Genomic DNA, 16,337 nt, shown 5'->3' with positions numbered 1-16,337 from the left:
GGCAGAGGGCTGTGGGGCCTGGTGACACCCCAGCTGTGGGTGGAGGTCCAAGGCTGACCTCCATCCTGAAAATGTGGCCCAGGGCCAGAGCCAGCCCTGAGAGCAGCTGGCTGCCCTCAGCCTGCCCCCAGCTCTCCGGCAGTGTGGGCAGGACTGCCCAGCAGTGCTCCAGCCCTGAGACAGAGAGTCCTTTCAGCCCAGAGTGACAAAAACCATAGGAATGCAGCTCTGTCCTGTCCCCAGCATGTTCTTATGGCCACACAGCCCCAGGGACTTGGCCTTTACACTGCTGGGTGGCAAGAGGTACCTGTACTTAGCACAAATATGAGAACCAGGCTGTGCCTGATCTCTGGATCCCCAAGGGCTGAGGTTTAAGCCTCTCTAGCAGGAGTGCTGGCTCAGTGCAAGAAGGCCTGCCCATGATCCCAAAGCGTGCTAGGACATTGTGACCACAGCTCCAGACTGGGAAGCCTCTGAGCACAGAGCTAAAGATCCAGGTGTGATCTCAACTCAGACCCCATTCCCAGCAGGTCACAGCCCCAGCACGAAGCCCCAAACACCTGGTGAGCGCCAACGTTGCTTTATTTGGAAGGTGAATCCATAGGCACTGAAGAGCAAACTGGAAAGGGACAGAGCTGGCACAACAGGCAGGGCTGCAGAAAGCCAAAGAAAGGCACTTGTGGTGGAATAAGCCCCACTTGGGGGTCTCAGGCAGCCTGGGCCAGATGCTGCACCAGGGTAGCTGGGGCAGGCAGTGTCAGGGACCAGCCCTGACACAGGGTAGGGAAAGTATGTCCTGCCCAGGGAAGTAATAGATGGCCTGGGGACTGGCAGGGCCCTCAAGCATAAGGGGAGATCGACTGGAGCAACAATTCATGATAGAATGGGTCACTCAGTGCTAACCCTGGACCCTTCCAAGTCTCACAGGGATCACAGCTGCTTCTCTCCCCCCCCAAAAAGGCACCAGGAGACCCAAGGCCAGAGCCTATGGTCAGCTGCTAGGGACACATGTCACACTCATCCAAGACCACATAGAGACTGGGATAGATCCTCCCTCACACCAAGAGTGAAAGAGAGGACTTGCCTGCAGGCAGGGCAAGGATGGCTTAAGACAGGAGAAGCCCTGGTGTGGTGCTTCTCCAAAAATTCCCAGGTTCTGGCGCCAGCCAACCCTACATGGCCTCCTCAGAGTTTATCAATCAGCAGGCTGTGGAGTCTGACCCAGGGCTGGGCCTGGGCTGACCCCACTGACAAAGTCCTCTTCTCCCATTTCCCAAATTGGGCAGTGTCCTCACAATGCTTGGTCCCAGCTCCCCTTGTGGCCACAGTGTCAGCAACAGTCCAGCACTTCCATGCTGCCGCACTCACCCTTCCCTTCAGCCTTGACACAGTCTCCAGACAGTACAGGGCCCTGAGATGGAGCCAGAGTGTCCCAAGATGAAAGTTTTCCAAGATGATAAACCAAGAATCACAGAGCCAGGCAACACTGTGGGCCAGTCTCCAGTGCCGCTGGCTAGGCTGTGCCTGTTACTGTAGGAGCAGCTGGGTCCTGGGTCACTCTCGGTGGCTCAGTCATGAACCTGGCTGCAGAAGGGCAGGGGGAGAGAACAACCTGGTGCCCTGCTCCCTTCAGCCCCACAGGGACCCGGACCCATCCTGGGGCAGTACATAAACAAGGCTGGAGCCATTTACACCCTGTTCGTGGTCACAGGACCAGGCTATGGCCCTGTTTGCCCTTCCCCTCACCCCACAGTGACAGAGGCCTTGCTGCCATGTGCAGGCTCAGTCCCCAGACAGGACCGCATGTCTAGGGGGCTGGGGTGGCACCAGATCAGGCTCTGCAGGAGCTAGGTGTCTCCACACCCCCAGAGCACTGGGCAGGGAGGAGCTGAGCCCTGCAGGGCTCAGGCAAGACGGTGGACGTGTCCAGGCTAGACAGAAGGAGGGGCCCGGTCTGGGGAAGCCAGAGCTTCTGTTAGGGAACTGCAAAGGCACTATGCAGTTGGGAATGGCAGGCAGGGGCTGCCAGCAGATTGGGAGAGAATTTATGCCCACCCAATCCCACTATGCACCACTGCCCCCTACTCAGCTCCCCCAGGCCAGTCCCCTCTCTGCCCTGAGGACAGGTCGGCACCCACCTGATCACGCAGCATCTGCAAGGCCAGGGGCAGGGGAGTTGGACAGAGGTCCTGGGGGGCTGCTATAAAGTGTTGTCCCTCTTAGGGGCTCTTTGCTTGGGTCCTTCCACTTGCAATAGCTTGTCCAGGGGTGGAAGAGGGGCCTGTGCCATGGTTGGGTGCCCATGCTGTCTTCATGCGACGCAGTGGAAGCCATACTCAGTGAAGGCCTCTGTCTGTCCATCCATCTGTGCAGGACTCTCTGGAGGAAGCATGGTGCAGTCAGCCAGGTGGGGATGGGGTGGCAGGGTCACTTTGTCCCAAAGCAGGGCTGTGCTCCGTTGGTGGGTGAAAAGAAGGGGAATTGAGCGACAAGGTGTCTCAGATGATGTCACGCTGATCCCGGCAGCGCCGCGACAGACAGTAGAGCCCAGAGAAGAGGTACAGGAAGGCGGCGATGCCTCCGCAGATGGAGGCACTCAGGTACGCACCATAGAGGCATTGCTGGCTGTATCCCGGCAGGTTGCAATAGCTTTTCCGCCCAGCCTTGTAGCCCATGATGCCAGTAGCAGCTGCGTAGAGCCCCACACCCAGTGCCAGGTCGTGCACCAGGTTGGTGAGGAGCCAGCGCGAGCCCAGCCAGGGCACCAGCTCCCAGCGCCCCAGCAGGCTCAGCCCAAAGAGGGCCAGGGTGAGGAGCCAAACCAGGACGGCGGCAAAGAGGGCAAAGTGGGCTGCCCCCTCGTACTTGTGAGCCGCCACCGTTACCCAGAAGGCAGCGCCCAGCACCAGCTGCCCCAGGCGTAGCAGGCCCAGCGGGCTTCGCAGGTAGGCGCGGTGGAGGCTGAGGGAACCGCGGGCTGGCGGCCCCGGAGGCGGCGGCAGCACTGCAGGGGGAGCCGTGCGGGCCATGGTGGGAGCCCTGCCTTCTCCGGCCGTGGCTCGGGCGGGACTCAGGGCCGCAACAGCGACTTCCTCCGCCGGCCGCTGCCAAACATCTGGCGCCTAACGGTCCTCCCCGCGCAGGGCCTCTTTTCCTCTCCTCCCTGCCCCGCCTTCGCGGGCTACCGCCGTCGGGCGGGGACCGCCGCGCCGCACCCGCCTCGCCGCCACGGGGGAAGGCTGCTCCATGGGACGCGGTCGGTGGCGGCGCGGCCGGGGGACGGTCGGGGAACGCACCAGGACCCCGCGCGGCTGCCGACGAGGGGCGCGCACCGGGGTCCCCCACTACGTCACTCGGGATTTCCCCTCGGTGTGACGCGCGCCAGGGCTGTGCCCAGCGACGGGGCCACTCCTGCTGCACCTCCCGCCTAGTGACGTCACTTGCGCCACGTGTCCCTCCTTAGCGGGGTGGTGCGGCCGCACCCCTCGGCGCCGATTGGCTCTGGAGGCGGGCGCGGATTGGCAGCGCGAGGTGGGGCGAGTGGATGAACGGGACGCGCGGCGCGGAGTACCGTCGGGACCCTCGTGCGGAGGCGCCCCAGGTCGCGGCGGTCACCCGGCTGCCGCGCCGGGTCTGTGTGAGGGGTCCGCGGCGGAGGGAAAGTGGGTCACAGTCGGGCCCGCCGTCCTGGTCACCGGCAGGGCGTGATCAGACCTGCGTGCGCCAGCCTGAGCCGGGCGCCTCCCGCCTTCCCGGACGGCCCCGCCCGTGCGGCTGGACTCCTGCCCGCGTCCCGGCCCACCTTCTCCCTGCGGCCGCAGCGCGTCTTTCCCCAGCCGCCCACCCTTCCTCGCCGGACATCCGCACGGGATCCCAGAAGAGCTGGGCCGGGCGGCGGGGCCAGAGACTGAAGTTGTCGCTCTGGTGCCGGCAGCGACCGGGACTATGGGCACCCCGGCCTCGGTAGTGAGCGACCTTCCGGGGCGGGCGGTCACCGCAACTCGCGGTCGCAAGCGGGCCTCGGCCAACATCTTCCAGGGACTCGGGCTGCCAGAGCTGCGGAACCTGTTCCGGAGCGGTGGGGCCGAACGGCCCGAAGAGCGCGCCCGCCTCGTCTGGCGGTACGCGGGCCAGCGGCGCATGGCGCGAGCACTGCGGCGGCTTCGGCGGTGGCCATCCCAATCCGGAGGCGGGACGGCAGCCCTGCGGCACTTTGGCCGCCTGCGGTAGGTGCGGACAGGAAAGTCGGGAGAGGGGAAAGCGCGTCCAGGCCGCGCCGCTAACACACGGCTCTTCCCTGCAGGATCGCGGAGGAGCTGGAGGGCGACCGTAGGGCAGAGGGGCCCTCGGGGTCCACGTAGCTGCGCTGAGAGGCCGGGCCGTGGAGGAGCACAACTGCTGACAACGGGTGCCAGGACAGCCGGGCTCTCCGAGGACACTAGATGTACTGGACAGGGTGCAAAGGTTAATAAAAGGTGAACAGAGGCTTCTTGAGGCTCTGGTTGTGTCCTGCCACCCCTTGGCTTCCCCCTCTGGGCCATTGTATAAAGTGAGCACTGGAGTGCTGTGGAGACACAGAGGCAGGCAGCTGAAGGGCAGCTATTACTCAGACGGCTGCATGGTTTAAATACATTACATACATTTCTACAGTGCATTAGAACAATACATTTTGAGTCAGTCAGAGCTGTAGCTGGGCCTGGTCAGGGAGCTGGGGTCTCACTCTGCCCTCCCTGTGCTTGAACAGCCAGTGATGAGCCCCTCCCCCACACAGGAGATAAAGGAGACACTCTCCTCTCCCCGACTCAAACCCCTCAAAGATAGGCTAACAGGACAGTGAGACCCAACACTGACTTCCCTATCAGCAGGAGAAGCTGCAGCTTGAGGCAAGCAGATGCAGACAGAAGAGCATTGGTACTGTTTCACAGGACACAAGCTCAGCAGCTTCTGTTCTGGGGAGAGAGGGGCTCCCTGCCTTGTCTACTCACAGCAGGCCTGCAGGATTGTCAGCACTGGGGCAGCCAGGAACCCATGCTGGCCCTCCCCTGCTCCCACCCTGCCTCCCACCCATGCACAGCAAGAGCCCCTCTGGCCCTTCCCAAACAGACCCCTGCCACATTGATAGGCCCTAGGCACAAACAAGGCTGCCACCACACTGGCTGCACAGCAGCCAGGGAGCTTGCTACAAGCAGGGTCAAAAGCCAAGCAAGAGCAGCCATAGCGACCTGGCAGGAGGGATGGACTGTGGCAGCAGAGGGCACTCACGCCTGCCCTTGGCCCTCTCCTGTTGAGGTGGTGGAGCTGCTAAGCTACAGCCCCTCCCAGAGGCACCTGCTTGTCACAAGGACAACCAGCACAGGCTTCCCCTTAGCATCCAACTGCATTCAAGCCAGCCCCAGAGTTGCCCCTCATATGTCCCCTCCTCAAGCCCCCAGCCAGAGAACAGCCATTCATTGTGGTCCCCACTGCACCAGTGGGCAGCAGGAACTCCCCCTGAGGAAAGCAGCGTGCACAGGTTTGGGGCAGAGGAGGGAGAGTGGAGGAATACAGCACATCCTGGGGGAAGGGGGCAGAGTATAACCTGTTACAGGCTTTCCCAGCCCAGCAGCTGGCATGATGGGCAAGGGCCAGTGACTGGTGTAAAGGACTGGACGGATCCAGGCCAGGGCAGCCCGCTCATCCCAGCACCAAGCAGGGGTGCTCAGAACTGCATGCAGGCCGAGGAATGGAGGCAGGTGCAGGGTTCCTGCCACACCATGGCTCCTAGGGGCTTCCCATACCTCCCCCTGGGCTCTGTCCCAGGCAGGGCACTGAGCTCCAACGGAGCTGGGGAAGGACCATGCCCGATCTGCCTGGCTCCTCCACTTCAGCTGCAGGTTCCTCCAGCCACACCTGCTTGCTCTATCCAGAAGGTCGAGTCCCAGCCACAGGAGCTGGCAGCGACCTGGCTCCTCTCGCAGTACTAGTCCAAGGCAGCCAAGCCCTGCCCACAGCTCTCACAGCTACCACCACGTGAAGAAAGGCTTCCGGCTCTGGAAGCTCTGGGTGTAGGACTCACTAGCAGTACGCTGGTGAGAACGTGCTGTTTCCACAATCACAGGCGGCATCTGAACCAGGTGCAGGGGGCTCTTCCCATCTTTCAGCGCCTGAGTCAGGTTCAGGATCTGTATGGCACAACAGAGCAACGCCTGAGGCTGCCCTGCTGAAGCAACAGGGTGCATCCACCTCACCACCATTCCAGTTACACAGCCAGGAATGAGACTCTGCACCTCACCCATCTGCCTTCCCTACACATGGCTTACCTGTCCTCTCATGACAGCAATCTGCTTGTGAAACTGTCCCCTGTCAAAGCCAGGGTCTTTCTGCAACAGAGCAGAGAACACAGTGGGATCTACTTGCTGCTCCACAACATGCAAAAATCCCTATTCCCCAAGCAAGCCTCCCTTCTTCAGTCCCACAGTTTTCCTGCTTCTCAACACACTGAATATTCAGCTTCTGGCACAGGGATGACCCTGCTATCTCAGCCCAGGAACAGTCAGGAGCTTGGCCACCTTTCTGTCCCCTGAAGCCTCGACAGGGAGCTCTCCAACACCACTCTTGCTTTTCTTCCTCCCAAGCCATCCTTACCTGCTCCCCCAGCTCACCTTGAAGAGCTCATACAGATCTTCCTCCAAGTCCTTGACAAAATTGGGGTCTGAGATCTTGGGAAGAATCAGGTCCTTGATCTCCTGTGAAAAGGGAATTTTGGCCTGGGGCAGCCATGCCCAGTAGAATGGATCTGTGGGAGGAAGCAGGAGTCATTAGAGCTAGGGAAGGCAAAGGATGGAACCGTATGACCCTGAGTGCCAGATCACTCGAGTCTGGGACAAAGGGTCCAGCATCCTATGCCTCTGTTATCCTCTGCCTCTGTTAAGGCAGAGTTGCTCATAAACCCAGTTTTGCATGACAGCCCTAGCCTTCAAGTCTTGAGAGGGATGCCTGAGCACAGTTTTATGGCTTGCCAAAGTGCCCTGGCACAGCCCTAAGGTCTCACATGCTCTCCAGGAATCCGGGTGTTTCAAAGGAAAGGCCAAACCGTTGTCTATAGCAGCCAGCTTGATGATGGGCTCCTTTACCACCACCCAGTCGCTGTCCTGGAAGAAAGGGGAGCACATCATAAGGAGACCCTCCCAACAGGAACAGTCCCTCTCCCTCACCTCCAGTTCCACTGCCAGAAACTTTGCCCTGGATAACAAAGAGGCACAGCAGTCTCTCACCAATAGCATAGCCCACACTTCCAAAGAAATACTGTTTGCTTCAGGTGGGAAGGGGACAAAGCTGCTGCTTGCCCCGCCTGAGGCCTCACCCCAAGGATGCACAGGTCCAGCAATGTCAGTTTCTCCCACACAGACCAGCTGTGTCCTCACAAAGTCCCACTAGGCCAAAAATGACTGATGCAGAGGGAAACGGAAGGCCCAGGAGACAAGAACAAGCCTCCACACCCTCAAAACCCCAAGCCACCTGGGAAAACCCTGGCCCGCCCGCCAGGAGTGGAGCCACTATGGAGCCCCTTGCCTGGGAGGAGACGCTCACCCGCACACCCGCGCTGTCCAAGGGACAGTCATACTTGATGAGCCAGTTGTCATTGCCCCGATCTGCAAGGAGATAAAACCAGCTGTGTCAGCACCAGGGCCTGCCTGCATCACACCAGGCAGAGCATCACACCTCCAGTGAGCCAGAGGTGAGATAGACCAATTTTAGGCCCAAACTCTACCCCAGAGTCCTTGAGCTTGCTGTAGGTCTAGGAAGTCACCTCAATCCCATACAACCAGCCCTGGAGACCACACATTCCCAGCTTGCAACAGGAAAGTCAGGCTGTAAGTCTCAGAGTACTACACTGACCCCCCCTTTCAGCTTGGCAGGAACTCAGAAGCCCAGAATGAGATGGGATATAAGTGCTGGATCTCTGGATGTCTCACAGCTGACAAACTTTCACCCTAGCGCTGTGCTGGATCCAGATCTCCCAGAACACAGACCAGCACCGAGAGCATGGCCATGGTGGTGGGCAGACACAGCAACTGCACTCTACTTACAAGCAGCAGTCACTTGACAGCAACCAAGTGCTGCTGAGAGGAGTTTTGGGTGCCAGGAAGAGATGCCAAGCCCCTGACCCACTCCCTTTCACACCCTGCCAGCTAGAAGAGCAGGCAGAATCCCAGGCAGCCAGCCTCACCTGTGTTCCTGATGATGTAGTCCAGCACCACCAGCCTCTCAAACTGCAGCAGCAGCTGCCGGTTAGTGTTCTCTGGGAGCGGCTCAGCCTCAAACCTCCGCAGCCAGTAGTCAGCATCCTTGTAGCCTTCCACAAAGAGCTGGAAGGAGCCCACCTGAAGCAAGGAGAGGCTGCATTATAGGACGTTGGAGGACAAAGAAGCAGCAATAGGCAGGCACAGAGGCTGGCAGCCCTACCTTGGGTGGCAGACCAATGCGGTTGAAGCGCTGGCCAACTTTCGGCACCTTCTCCAGGGCCAACCTCTTCCCTCGGGACTTCACCCTGTCTATGGCACTGTAGTTAAAGGTCTCGCTGGCCAGGTACACCACCTACAGGGACAGGAACGCAGGTGTCAGCAGGGCCACTGGGTAATTATCATGCAACTAGCTGATAAAACAAAGACAACATTTTCCATGGCTCTGCCCACCATGAAGATTTCCACAGCCTGAGAAGAAGCAGAGCAGTCCCAGTCCAGAGCTCTAAACACATCTTCAAAGCCAGCAATACCACAAGATAAAGCACAGAGCTTGGCAGAAGCACACAAAAGCCTCCCCAGGAGAGGACCTCAGCAGTTGTCCCCTTACCTTTGTGCGGGGAACAATGTTGAGTTCCAGTTTCTGGTCCACCAGGCTGGCACCTGCCTCTGACAGGTAACCCTGGTTGAGGACAAGGCAGTCCCTCCCAAAGCAGCATGGGCAACACAACTTCTGCAGCCACTTGGTCCACTTGGGGTTCAGCTGCCCGTAAGGCTCCTCGTTCTTGGGCTTGAAGACACCAATGATTTTCTGTTAGGAGGAGAGAGAAGGGCTGATCCAAGGCAGTTGGCAGTCAGGACACTCTCCCCCAGACAGTTTGTGATGGGGACACTCAGAAATGGGCCCAGAACAGCCTCTCATGGGAGCAACAACCAGCTCCTGGAAGCAGGCAAACCCTGCAGCTCACAGGAGGGAGCTGGGAGGGACCCTTCCCCAGCCAGTGCCCCATTCCATGAGAGCAGGGTACTGCCCAAAAACCTTCACACCTGGCTCACACACTTGGAAATTACCCTCCTTGTCTCAAAAGACACCAATGATGATGCTGTCCCCTGGTAAACATCCCTGTGACTGCTACTGCTACTCATTACATCCAAGCAGGAGATGGGGAGCGACAGCGATCCTAACCCTGGCTCCAAAATCCATCAAACAGAGCTGATCCTAAACTGACCAGAGGAAAGTAGACCAGAAAGCTGAACAGCTGAAGCACCTCCAACAAGCCTAGGTCCCTATGCTGGAGGGGCTAGCTAGAAACAGCAGTGACTGGTTCTCTGGGTACACTGTGGTCAAGAGCGCACAGGCAGCTCCAAACTAGCCACCAGCTGGTACCAGCAGCACCCTCAGCCCCTCAAATCCAGCCTTATACACATCACCAAACCAGCACTGCCAAGCCACACAGCTGAGACAAGGACCTGGGCAGCAGTTAGACCACCCAGCCCTGCAGGCCAAGCATCCCTATGGTGCAGCAGCTCTGGGCTGGCAGCCCCTGCTCCAGGGTGAGTCTGCAGCACACACAACCATCCCTCTTCCCTGTGGCTGGTGCCAGCTTCGGCCTAAGTGGGTGGCATTTCCCCCACATGAGGTCCTGCCACAATGTGGCACCTCGACAACAAACCCCAATACAATCCTGCTTTGCCAAGGGCCAGAGGCCAACCCAGGGCAGGCAGAAACAAGGTTTTGTCCGAAGGAAGAAGAAGGGTTTGAGGTAATAGAAGCACTTCAGCCATCACCAGATCACATGGAGGAGCCAGCTTCCCCTACGAAGGTCATTAGGCAATCCCCTCATCAGCCCCACGTGAAGGCACACAACTGCCAACATATCCTTGGATTAGAGCCTGCAAGGGGAATGTTGGGAGCTCTGGCAGCACAGCACCCTGTGCTCTGTGGAGCCAGACCAGTAGAATAAGGCCTAGCCAGTGCAAGAGTGAAGGCCAGAGGCTTGGCAACACAACATTCACTTCCAGAAAGACCTGTGCTGGGAGCAGCACCAGCAGGGAAAACAAGTCTGCCTGGCAACAGCAGCAGGGCAGAGGGAGCCAGGCCAGCCCAAAGGCACAGCCAGCACTTGGGATAAGCACAGTCACTGAGGCTGGGGAAGCACATCCTAGCTGGTACAGCTCACTCCCTGGCAGCCCAGAAATAAGTGGGCTGAGAAAGGAGAAAAGGTTTCCCCTGATTCCCCTACCCCCTGCCCTAACCTGCCCATCACAGCGGTGCACTGTGCTCCCTCCAGTGCTGGCAGTGGGGAGGTTTTGGTGACCCTGGGCAGCAAGCCACAAACCAGATACACACATCTGCTTACAGCAGGGTGGTCTGGGGGACCTGCCAGGTGACTCAGACTATAGTGCACATCCTCCACCAGCCCTTGCCCAGCTAGAGTCTCCTATGGCCAGGAAGCCTCTGCCCTGCCACCCTTAGACAGCTTGTCTAGCCGTCCACCCCCACAACACCGTATCTTGTATTGGGCAACAGTAGGGGAAGGCAGCAGGAGGAAATGTGTACTGCCCCACAGCCCAACAGCTCAGCCAAGACTTGCTACCACACAGCTACCAGGCCCAACCTAGGGGAGAAAAACTAGGACAGAGCGGAGTTAACTAGCCCAATCCCATTTCCCAGAAGCATCCCAGCAAACACACAGTGAACAAGTCACAGGCAACAGCAACAGCTCAAGTAACTGGGCCGGGTGCTGCAGGTCACAAGACAAGCCACCCTGTGCTATGCACACATCCTGTGCACATCCCACAGCTGTAGGGAGACAGCTTGCTACACAGCTGACCCAGCAGGTTTCTACAAGAACCAGCTACTCTCGGAGGACTTTGCCACAATTACATCAACTGAGCAGCCACAGAGGAGACATTTCACAGGCCAATAAAAGCCTCAGCTCTCAGAGTCACAGGCCTAGGGCTGGAGTCACTGTGGTCAGGAAATGCTGATGCACTGGACTAGGAAAGAGGGCTACCCTTATTCTTTGGACACGACAGCCACAGAAGCCGAAGCAGAACTAGAACACTGCTGCTCTCTACTCTTGCTGATGGTTCCACTGCAATTCTCCCCGGGAAAGCCTTCAGGGAGGCTCCAGCCACTCCTCCTAGCACCCACGGGCCAGCATCAGCAGTTTCCCCCAGGAGCAGCCTCCTCAGCCCACAGCCCACGGGGGCGACGCGGAGCGGCCAGCCACCCCCGGGGCGGGCACACAGGGCCAGCTCACCCCCTGCGGGTCCTTGACGAAGTAGCTGCCGCTGGAGCCCTGAGAGATGCGCTCGGGAAAGATGCCGCGCTCGCTGGCCAGCTCGGCCCGCCGCACCACCTCGGCGAACTCGGGGTCCTCCGGGAAGTCATTACGCTCTCGCTGCGCCGCCGCCGCTGCTTGGGCCTGGGCCTGTGCCGCCGCCTGGGCCTGCGCCTGGGCCTGCGCTGCTGCCGCCGCCGGGCCCCGCGCCCCGCGCTCTAACAGCGGCTGCCGCTCGCGGTCGCGGCCGCCGGGGGAGCCGGGAGGAGAAGGCGGCGGCGGCGGGGCGGCAGGCGGGAGGGTGCGCACGGCACCCCCCGGAAGCCCGTAATCGGGAGCCTGCGCCCGCTCTGGCGATACCAGCGGGCTTGTCTCGTCCATCGCGCCCACCCGACCCCGCCGCGCCGCCCGCGCCTGCCGCTTCCGCTCGCGTCACCACGCAACACGCCCTATTGGCTGCTCCGCCCCCCATGCCACGCCCAGACCGGGGAAACGGCGGCGGGCCGGAGTTGCCGTAGCCGTAGTGCCACATGAGGCGGGCCGTAAGACCCTCCTACCGTTGGCTGTGGAGGCCGAGAGGAATCCACCTGTCCCACGACCCCGTCGTGGGGACTTATGCCACTGCCCCACACAAAGATGGACGCCGGGGAGCGAAAACGCCCCCTGCTGCCCTTTGCAAAAATGGCGGCAGGACGGGGTAGCTACCCCTCTGCCGGGCACACCCAGGAAGGGGACCTCCTTGACCCGCACAAAGATGGCGACTGGCGAGGATGTGCTGCCAAGCTGACCAATGAGCAGATGCGTTGCTAGGGGTTGCCGTGGAGACAGCCAATGGTGGATGGGTGTAGACGCGGGCAGTGTGGCAGTGCCCGGCTGGTAGGGGGACTGGCAAGGGTGCCACCGCCCCTCAGCGGGACACCGGTGGGGAGCGGTGCGGGCAGCGAGCGCGGAGCCAGGTGAGCGCGGGCAGTGGGTCCCTGCGCCGCCCGGCCCGGCCTGCCTGCACAGCCCTCAGTCAGCCACCCGGCCCCTGGGCCTGCTGGCATCGTCACGCGTGTCCCGGTGGGGCGGGTGTGACCGCTCCTGGGTGCATGGACCTGGTGGAGCATGCATGCATCAGCCATGTGTGCATGGACACAGAGGGGCGTGGGTGCATCAGCCATGGGTGCATGGATCCGGTGGAGCGTGCATGTGTCATCCGTGGACGCATGAATGTAGTGGGATGTGGGTGCATCAGCCGTGGGTGAATGAACACCGTGAGGTGTTCCCGTGGGTGCACAAACACAGCGAGTTGTGCATCAGCCGTGGCTGTAGTCAGCACCTCTGGGCACACTACCCAGGTGTGTTTATGTCCCCGGTGGGTGTGTGGCTCGGGCAGAGTGTGCATACATTGCCCCGGGGTATGTGGCCCAGCTGGGGCTTACGTGGCCCACATGGCTACAGCCTGTGGATGTGTGGCCAAGCAGATTGTGGTCTTAGAGTGGAGGTATACTCAGGCTGTGCTACATGCTTGCTGTGGGCACTGTGCATACATGGCTCTGCTGTGAGTGGGTGCCCATGGGGGCACGTCTAGCTGCTGGCCATGCTGGGTTGCTCACAGGGCCAGTGCCCATCCCTCGGATGAAGTTTCACATCTAGGAGGGAGCCCTCCCTTGCCTCGGGTGTTGGCAGCCCCTGGCAGCACCCTCTTCTCCTACTGGCACTGCTGGAGGGATCCACAGAGGTGCTAGGCAGGTTGCAGACTGGGGACCCAAGTCTGAGCTCCTGGTCTCTACAATCAGCAGAGAGTACTGTTCAGTCATTGCTTGACTTGGCTAAGGGCATTTCCCCTCAGGACACAATGCCCTTGCCAGTTCCTTGTGGTGAGGCCAGGTTCAGTGTCTCAGCACCCATCTTTCTGGGGATGCAGCCTTGTGTGAGCAGCAATACTCCCTCTGGAAATGTGGGGCGGTCACAGGCACTGCCTGAGCTGTATCAGGAGACCCTGAAGAGGAAGTGACCAGCCCAGCCACGGTGTTGTCTCACCAGGGTCTTCTCTGCTGTCACTCTTAGGAGTGGCCACTCCATCCCTGTGGAGTGAGCCTGGTCTGCCCATCCTTGATGGTGGAGCTGGAAACCCCACAAGCTCTCTGCTCCCTCCCCTGAAAAGCAAGCATTTCCTCTCCAAAATGCCTGTTTCCTTGTGGGACTGCCCTAGTAGAGTTGAGGGTGGTCCCTGGCCTGAGTCTGCCATGGTGCCAGACCCCTTGGGTCCTGCCGTGGAACTGTGCTGGAGGCAAGAGGCAGCCAGCGCCTGCCATGCTTCTCTTCCTGCCTCTCGCTCACATTTCATGGGGCTGTGACCCATGGGCTCACATCACCCTGAGCCCTACAGCAGGACGTGCAGCAACTTGAACCCAGCAGCTGGGGTTTCAGGGACAGGGCTGGGCGGCTGTGCTCCTGGGGTCACTTCCACTGTGGCACGCCCTAGCATAGCTGTCTCCAAGGCAAACACCCTTCTAAGAGCTGAGGGGAGTTGGATCCTCTGGGCGAGCCAAACTGCTATCCTCACCCAGCAGTCACCCTCCACACCTCTCGCTGCCAGCCCTTGCCCTGTTCTGACGGAGACTGTCACCATGACGCTCACCAAAGGCTCCTTCACCTACTCCAACGGGGAGGAGTACCGCGGCGAGTGGAAGGAAGGTGAGACAGGGCAGGAAGGGATGGTGCTGCCTGTGCTGGGGCCACATCTCTGTCCAGCACTGCGCCAGGGCAGACCCTGCCTCCATCAGTCCAGTGCTGCCCATTTCTGCCCTTGCCTAGGTCGCAGGCACGGTGTTGGGCAGCTGACGTTTGCTGATGGCACCACTTACGTGGGGCACTTCGAGAACGGGCTCTTCCATGGCTGTGGGGTGCTTACCTTCTCCGACGGCTCCAGGTGAGCACGGTACCCCTGTATAAACCCTTCTGGGCATCCCCACATGCTACGGGGTGAGGGGGAGGGGGCTGCTGCCTTAGGACTTCCTCCCACACAGGTACGAGGGGGAGTTTGTGCAGGGCAAGTTCAACGGCGTAGGCGTCTTCACCCGCTGTGACAACATGACCTTCGAGGGCGAGTTCAAAGGCGGGCGTGTGTATGGCTTTGGTGAGTGGGCAGCTCCCTGTGGCTCCAGCTCAGCATAACCCCCTCCAGCATCTCTCACTCTGCCCCTCTGGCCCTGCTGGGTGCTGCACCCTACCCCTTTGCTCCTAGCCCTTCTCTTTCTCTCCAGGTCTCCTGACCTTCCCTGATGGCTCCCATGGGGTGCCCCGCAATGAGGGCTTCTTTGAGAACAACAAGCTGTTGAGGCGGGAGAAGTGCTCAGCCATCATCCAGAGGGCCCAGGGTGCCTCCAAGTCTGCCCACAGCCTGACAGCATGACGGTGTCTTGTGTCCCCTCTTCTCATGGCAGTCACTGGGTACTGGCCAGCCCCACCATCCCCAGAGAAGGGATGTGGTGCTGCTGTGTGCTCCCCTTCCCTCCATCCCTACCAAGTCCCCCCTGCCAAAACCGTCCCCGCTGGGGGGCACAGGGCCTTCTGCCCTCCACCCAAGTGCCCCAGGGCAGCCATGGTGCCTTCTCTCTCTGGCTATAGCCCTGGCACCTATTGGAGCAGTGGGGGAACGGTGTGGCCAGGGCTTGGCCCCTCTGCCCCTCAGGAAGGCTGTGGACCACCAGGGCTGATAACCTGCTGCAGAGGATGGAGCAGGGGTGTAGGGGCAGGGGCTGGGCCCTGGCCCCACTGCCTTGGCTAGGAGCTGCTGGCTGGACCACACACCCATGGAGGGACATCTCCTGGCCCTCTTAGCTACCGTGGTCCCAAGGTAGGGTGTCCACCTGGGGAACTCTGTGGCCTACACCTTCATCTCTGGATGACTGATCAGCCCCACACATTTCCTGGACAGGGTAACATCAAGCCTCAAGCCTGATCTTGAGGCGAGCTGATGTGCTGTGTTCCCCTCATCCTTGTGCCAATCCCATCCATCTTCTGCCTTGGGGACATCTGCAGCAATATCCCAACCCAGGGGAACCAGGGGATGCCCAGCCTGACCCTTGTCTGCTTCACACTGAAGGAAGGCAGGAACGATGGCAGGCAAGGAACAGGGCTGACTGGAGTCCAGGATGAGGGGCATGAGCAGGGCTGCTGGAGATGCCAGGGCTGGGGCAGGGGGCCTGGGCAGGGCAGGCATAGATAGGGGGGTGGCAAGGGACAGGAGCCACACAACTCTTTGCTCCCTGCACGCATCCTTCCTCTGCCCTGTGTGCCCACCTTCACCCCAGTGTGGGCTGGCTGGCTGGCTGCAGCGTGGGGGTCCTGGCAGCCCTCACAGCTCAGTGGTGGGCTGCAAGGAGGGCATGTCCCTTGTCCTGTCTGTGCCTTGCCATGACCCTAGGGGCCTTGCGCTGCTGCCTGCACAGGCCTCAGCTGAGTAAACCACATTGCCAAATGCCTGGGCTGTGTCCTTCTTGCTGGGAGCAAGGACTGGGTGGGGCTTGCTTGTGCAGGCAGAACTGCAGACAGAGGGGGGCAGCAGGTTTATTACTGGCTCATGACATGGGTGTCCATCCCTTCCTGGGTGGGGATAGTGGCACCCCAGAAGCTGTTGAATGTAGCTGTGTGCCCAGATCAGGGGACACATGGGTGTCTGGGAGGTGCTGGATGTCCACCCCACTTGCTCTGCCCAGGGCATCCCTGTCCTGCAGGAAGGAGCAAGATGGGTGGCTTTCTCCTGGCCACATCCCAGTGTTCCTGCCGCATCCCCTGCCTCTGGGGTCGCTGGCTCCAGTGCCTTTCTAGGCTGGAGGAG

General features: G+C 60.4%; 4 protein-coding genes across 4 annotated transcripts; 2 read left to right on the top strand and 2 right to left on the bottom strand.

The window, feature by feature from the left end:
• Positions 1-2,446: 2,446 nt before the first annotated feature.
• MARVELD1 (MARVEL domain containing 1) lies at positions 2,447-3,029 on the bottom strand. The gene has a single exon (XM_054382636.1). It carries the CDS (start codon positions 3,027-3,029, stop codon positions 2,499-2,501), a length of 531 nt encoding a protein of 176 aa, XP_054238611.1. The 3' UTR covers positions 2,447-2,498.
• A 916-nt stretch (positions 3,030-3,945) lies between these two features.
• Positions 3,946-4,361, top strand: AVPI1 (arginine vasopressin induced 1). The gene is made up of 2 exons (XM_054382364.1): positions 3,946-4,226; positions 4,304-4,361. Exons 1-2 carry the CDS (start codon positions 3,946-3,948, stop codon positions 4,359-4,361), a joined length of 339 nt encoding a protein of 112 aa, XP_054238339.1.
• A 1,622-nt stretch (positions 4,362-5,983) lies between these two features.
• Positions 5,984-11,890, bottom strand: PI4K2A (phosphatidylinositol 4-kinase type 2 alpha). The gene is made up of 9 exons (XM_054382323.1): positions 11,489-11,890; positions 8,833-9,033; positions 8,446-8,577; positions 8,210-8,363; positions 7,570-7,631; positions 7,031-7,130; positions 6,642-6,775; positions 6,300-6,359; positions 5,984-6,161 (listed from the first exon to the last, which is right to left on the bottom strand). Exons 1-9 carry the CDS (start codon positions 11,888-11,890, stop codon positions 6,000-6,002), a joined length of 1,407 nt encoding a protein of 468 aa, XP_054238298.1. The 3' UTR covers positions 5,984-5,999.
• A 2,219-nt stretch (positions 11,891-14,109) lies between these two features.
• MORN4 (MORN repeat containing 4) lies at positions 14,110-14,909 on the top strand. Its single transcript, XM_054382639.1, has 4 exons — positions 14,110-14,191; positions 14,312-14,426; positions 14,524-14,633; positions 14,761-14,909. Exons 1-4 carry the CDS (start codon positions 14,125-14,127, stop codon positions 14,907-14,909), a joined length of 441 nt encoding a protein of 146 aa, XP_054238614.1. The 5' UTR covers positions 14,110-14,124.
• The last annotated feature ends 1,428 nt before the right edge of the window (positions 14,910-16,337 follow it).

This window comes from Indicator indicator, chromosome 7, assembly GCF_027791375.1.
Source record: "Indicator indicator isolate 239-I01 chromosome 7, UM_Iind_1.1, whole genome shotgun sequence".
NCBI lineage: Eukaryota > Metazoa > Chordata > Aves > Piciformes > Indicatoridae > Indicator > Indicator indicator.
This window is presented reverse-complemented; position numbering and strand designations above follow the sequence as displayed.

Excerpts from the sequence above, each read along its gene's own strand:
- MARVELD1 (XM_054382636.1), bottom strand. The coding sequence starts at position 3,029 with ATGGCCCGCACGGCTCCCCCTGCAGTGCTGCCGCCGCCTCCGGGGCCG.
- AVPI1 (XM_054382364.1), top strand. The coding sequence starts at position 3,946 with ATGGGCACCCCGGCCTCGGTAGTGAGCGACCTTCCGGGGCGGGCGGTC. Across the intron at positions 4,227-4,303 it reads CGGCACTTTGGCCGCCTGCG|GATCGCGGAGGAGCTGGAGG; the intron begins GTAGGTGCGGAC and ends TCTTCCCTGCAG.
- PI4K2A (XM_054382323.1), bottom strand. The coding sequence starts at position 11,890 with ATGGACGAGACAAGCCCGCTGGTATCGCCAGAGCGGGCGCAGGCTCCC. Across the intron at positions 8,578-8,832 it reads ACATTGTTCCCCGCACAAAG|GTGGTGTACCTGGCCAGCGA; the intron begins GTAAGGGGACAA and ends CTGTCCCTGTAG. Across the intron at positions 8,364-8,445 it reads GCATTGGTCTGCCACCCAAG|GTGGGCTCCTTCCAGCTCTT; the intron begins GTAGGGCTGCCA and ends TCCTTGCTTCAG.
- MORN4 (XM_054382639.1), top strand. The coding sequence starts at position 14,125 with ATGACGCTCACCAAAGGCTCCTTCACCTACTCCAACGGGGAGGAGTAC. Across the intron at positions 14,427-14,523 it reads ACCTTCTCCGACGGCTCCAG|GTACGAGGGGGAGTTTGTGC; the intron begins GTGAGCACGGTA and ends CCTCCCACACAG. Across the intron at positions 14,634-14,760 it reads CGGGCGTGTGTATGGCTTTG|GTCTCCTGACCTTCCCTGAT; the intron begins GTGAGTGGGCAG and ends CTTTCTCTCCAG.